The following is a 3,318-nucleotide window of genomic DNA, read 5'->3' on the forward strand; positions in this document are numbered from 1 at the left end:
ACTCGGCGGGCTTAGGGTTTTTCTGCTTTTCCACTTGCTGTTGCCGTTCCCGTTGTTGCAAGGACTTGAAGGACGAGGGAAATCGGAGTGGGAATTTGGGGCTAGGCATGTGGATGTCGATGTGGAGTTGGAGTTGCTGGCGTTGTAACTGTTGTTCGAAATGTTTTCCAGCGGCTGCGAGTTGTCGAGTTTTGCTACCGCAGACTTTTCATATTTTTCTTAACAATTCTCTCACCATCTCCGCACTTTTCCCCGCCTCCGCCTGCGCGTACTTTTAAATTTTATTTTATTACTATAACAAGACATAAGTAGGCATAATGGGGCCCTATAAAATATTTAAAAGGAAATTGGCATAGAAGTTTTCCAGCCGGAGGCGGCAGATTTTCTTTTTTTCGACTGGTGGTAAGGGTGAGTGTAAGGGCACGGTTACAGTAACGGTTACAGCAACATTTACGGCAACGTTTCCGGGTCCCAAGTACTTTCTTTTTTGCCCCATTCACTGCGAGGCACTTCGAGGATCCCGAGAGCTGCCACCTCGAGGACCCGGAGACCAGGAGACGCGTGTCGGGCGATTAACGGGCTACTCATTGAGCGCCATTTAAGGTTATTGCACTCCAAACTGAGATTTCCATGAGGAAATCTTTTCCTAAAGGAAAAGGGAAAAACTACACAGAAACACAGATTTTAACATAAGGGAAATTCTGTAAGTGTTAATGACCATAACTAAAACACCTGTGTTAATAGGAATAAAATGTTAATAAATAAATTAAATGAAATTAAATTGATGCACTCCCTGGTATGTTTTGTATATCTAAGCAAAAATTTGATTTAATATAATTTCTGTTTTCATTTGAGCTTAAAGAAATAAACTGTAATATGTAAAATATATAGAAACGATTATGGTTTGGATTAGATAACATCTTGTGCCTGTGTGATGGATTTTAAGTGCTTCCCCTACAATATGTACACTTTTAGCCACTCGCAACGTGTTTAGGCCATTGCCCCGCCCCTTTTCACGCATTTCATACCCCCCACGCCCACCGACGTCAATCATTTTCACAAACGATTTGTCAGGCAATGCCGCGATGCAAATAAGCCGAGACATTTTCCCCCACCGCCCATCAAATTTTAGCGCTCCTACCCAACGTGGTGACTTTTTTTCATCGCCAGGATCATCGCGATTTTTTACAACTTTTCATTTTTGCGCTTGAGCTGGTTTAACTGCCGAAATTGGCGCCCTAAGCTAAACCGGATTAGGAGGATTCCCTGAATGCTGGATGCCAAGATGCCAGGATGCTTCAGGATTCAGAACTCAGGATTCAGAACGCAGGATTCAGGAGCATATGTGGCTGCTGGCAAAGTACTTGCTGGGGCAAGTATTCAAATGAGAAGCTTACATCAAATGGCTTGGAAAATATGTTATCTCGCCTTTTATTGGCAACTCGCAGTCGCAGTCGATCGTTTTTTCAGCACCCGCAGGCGCGAGTATATGATGTCCCAGTCCAGATAGGCGCCCACTATGTAGCGCGGACTCTGCTCCGAGTCATCGTAGCCAGTGCGTCCGTGGAGCAGGCGAATGTTGTTGAAGGTCAGGACGTCGCCGGGACGCGTCTTGAAGGCGTGGCTATCCGCGATGGCCAGGCGCACGAAGCGCGCGTAGGACTCGTACCACGGCAGGACCTCCGCGAGCGGCACGTTGAAGTGACTGTCCCGTTGCGGAACGCTGTGATTTATCCGCGTGTATCGTCCCTCGGCATCCAAGCTGTAGAGTGGAAAGGTCATTTGAATCCCAATTAAACTAGTGCTGTGCCACCTACCAAATGACTGGTGCCCGCCAGATGTTGTGAAACTCGCGTCCGTCCTCGCTGCCAATGTCGTTCCAATCGACGACCACGCGGCTGAGGCGGTCAAAGTCCTCGGGATGATCGCGGCGCAGGAGGTCGGCCACATGGAAGCCATCCACCAGCATATTGCTGCCGCCAGGTGAGTCCGTCTGCACCACGCAGTGCAGGATGTTGACACTGGGCTTGTACTCGTAGTAGGGCAGATCCGTGTGCAGGGGCAGTGGCAGCGAGAGATAGGCAAAATTCTGGGCACCCGGCTTGGCCTGCACCACAAACTCCTCGCCGTAGGTGGTGCGCCGTATGAAGCCCACCCGATCCGCCAGTCGCCGCACCACGCCCTCATCCAGCGGCGCACCACGGAGCAGTGCCACGCCGTAGATGGCCAGCGCCTGGAGCCACTGCATCAGCACCGAGTCCTGCGACATCACCTCGTCGTAGCTGAAGTGCTGGGCAATCTCCTGAAACTGCGCACCCGACCAGTGTCTCGTTGTGGGTCTGTAGAAGTCCCGCAGGTACTTCTGCTGTTTATCCGGCTCGAAACTGCGCTCCTGTAGCCACGACAACGGGAATCGGCTCTCGTGTGCATCGCTCCACTTGACCAGCACCTCCTTGGACTGCTCATCTGTCCGCAGGCTGAGTGGCCGGATGCGGGTATCGAAGTTGTCCCAGTCCAGTTTACGCGACTTGGAGCTGCCGTGAAAGCAATCACCGCACATGCAATTGTCCCGCAGCCAAACACCCGGAAAAGTTAGCGGCTTGGCATTCGCCTCCGGCTGCACCTCGATATTCGATTCATTCACGATCTTCACACTGATTTGGCGAGAACTGAACTGAACCGTATGAATGGTCTTCAGTTGGCTCAGGGAACGACCCACTAATCTCGGAACCCACATGGCGATGTAGTACTCGTTGTGTGTGGTGTGTTCGAGATTCGAATGCCGAATGAAACGCCGGAGAAAGCTATCTGGTATAATCAGCAGCGAAATCGGGTCTTTGGACTTTGCCTGCCAGCTCACCACACCGAGTGGGCATCCACATAATGCAGGGACGTAGACAAACTGGTTCTATTCTATTCAAATGTTCGATTCAGAAAAGAGAATCTTTTACTTCGGGAACAGATAAGTCATAAGTAAACGCCATATGGATATTGCAATACATAACTAGCACACAAAGTAAAAGAAGACCCCCTTTGAAAGTAGTTCTCAGTACGACTCTGGTCAAGAGCAAAGTGTTATCAATAAACTAGTTCCCGTGCGAGAGCGCATCTGCTACAGTTTGTTTGTTAATAATAGCACTTAAAAGCAGATACTACGGACTGAAAAGAGAGGCTAGCAGATAAAATGATCAAATAGTCAAAGAAAGTGTGAGTTAAACCTGGGAGTGATAACAAAAAGACAAAGAGACACAGTATTAGATGAGGCATTATTAACAAATTGTCTTGTTGAAATTAAGTCAGATTTTATTTTACATATTC

General features: G+C 48.6%; 1 protein-coding gene across 1 annotated transcript; it reads right to left on the reverse strand.

The window, feature by feature from the left end:
- Positions 1-1,105: 1,105 nt before the first annotated feature.
- Positions 1,106-2,767, reverse strand: LOC122624410 (gamma-butyrobetaine dioxygenase). The gene is made up of 2 exons (XM_043803935.1): positions 1,818-2,767; positions 1,106-1,762 (listed from the first exon to the last, which is right to left on the reverse strand). Exons 1-2 carry the CDS (start codon positions 2,735-2,737, stop codon positions 1,432-1,434), a joined length of 1,251 nt encoding a protein of 416 aa, XP_043659870.1. The 5' UTR covers positions 2,738-2,767; the 3' UTR covers positions 1,106-1,431.
- Between the last annotated feature and the right edge of the window lie 551 nt (positions 2,768-3,318).

Source organism: Drosophila teissieri, chromosome X, assembly GCF_016746235.2.
Source record: "Drosophila teissieri strain GT53w chromosome X, Prin_Dtei_1.1, whole genome shotgun sequence".
NCBI classification, from domain to species: Eukaryota; Metazoa; Arthropoda; class Insecta; order Diptera; family Drosophilidae; genus Drosophila; species Drosophila teissieri.

Bases quoted from the DNA above. Each gene is read 5' to 3' on its own strand.
- LOC122624410 (XM_043803935.1), bottom strand. From the start codon at position 2,737: ATGTGGGTTCCGAGATTAGTGGGTCGTTCCCTGAGCCAACTGAAGACC. The intron at 1,763-1,817 runs GTAGGTGGCACA...TCCACTCTACAG, and splicing joins TGGCGGGCACCAGTCATTTG to CTTGGATGCCGAGGGACGAT.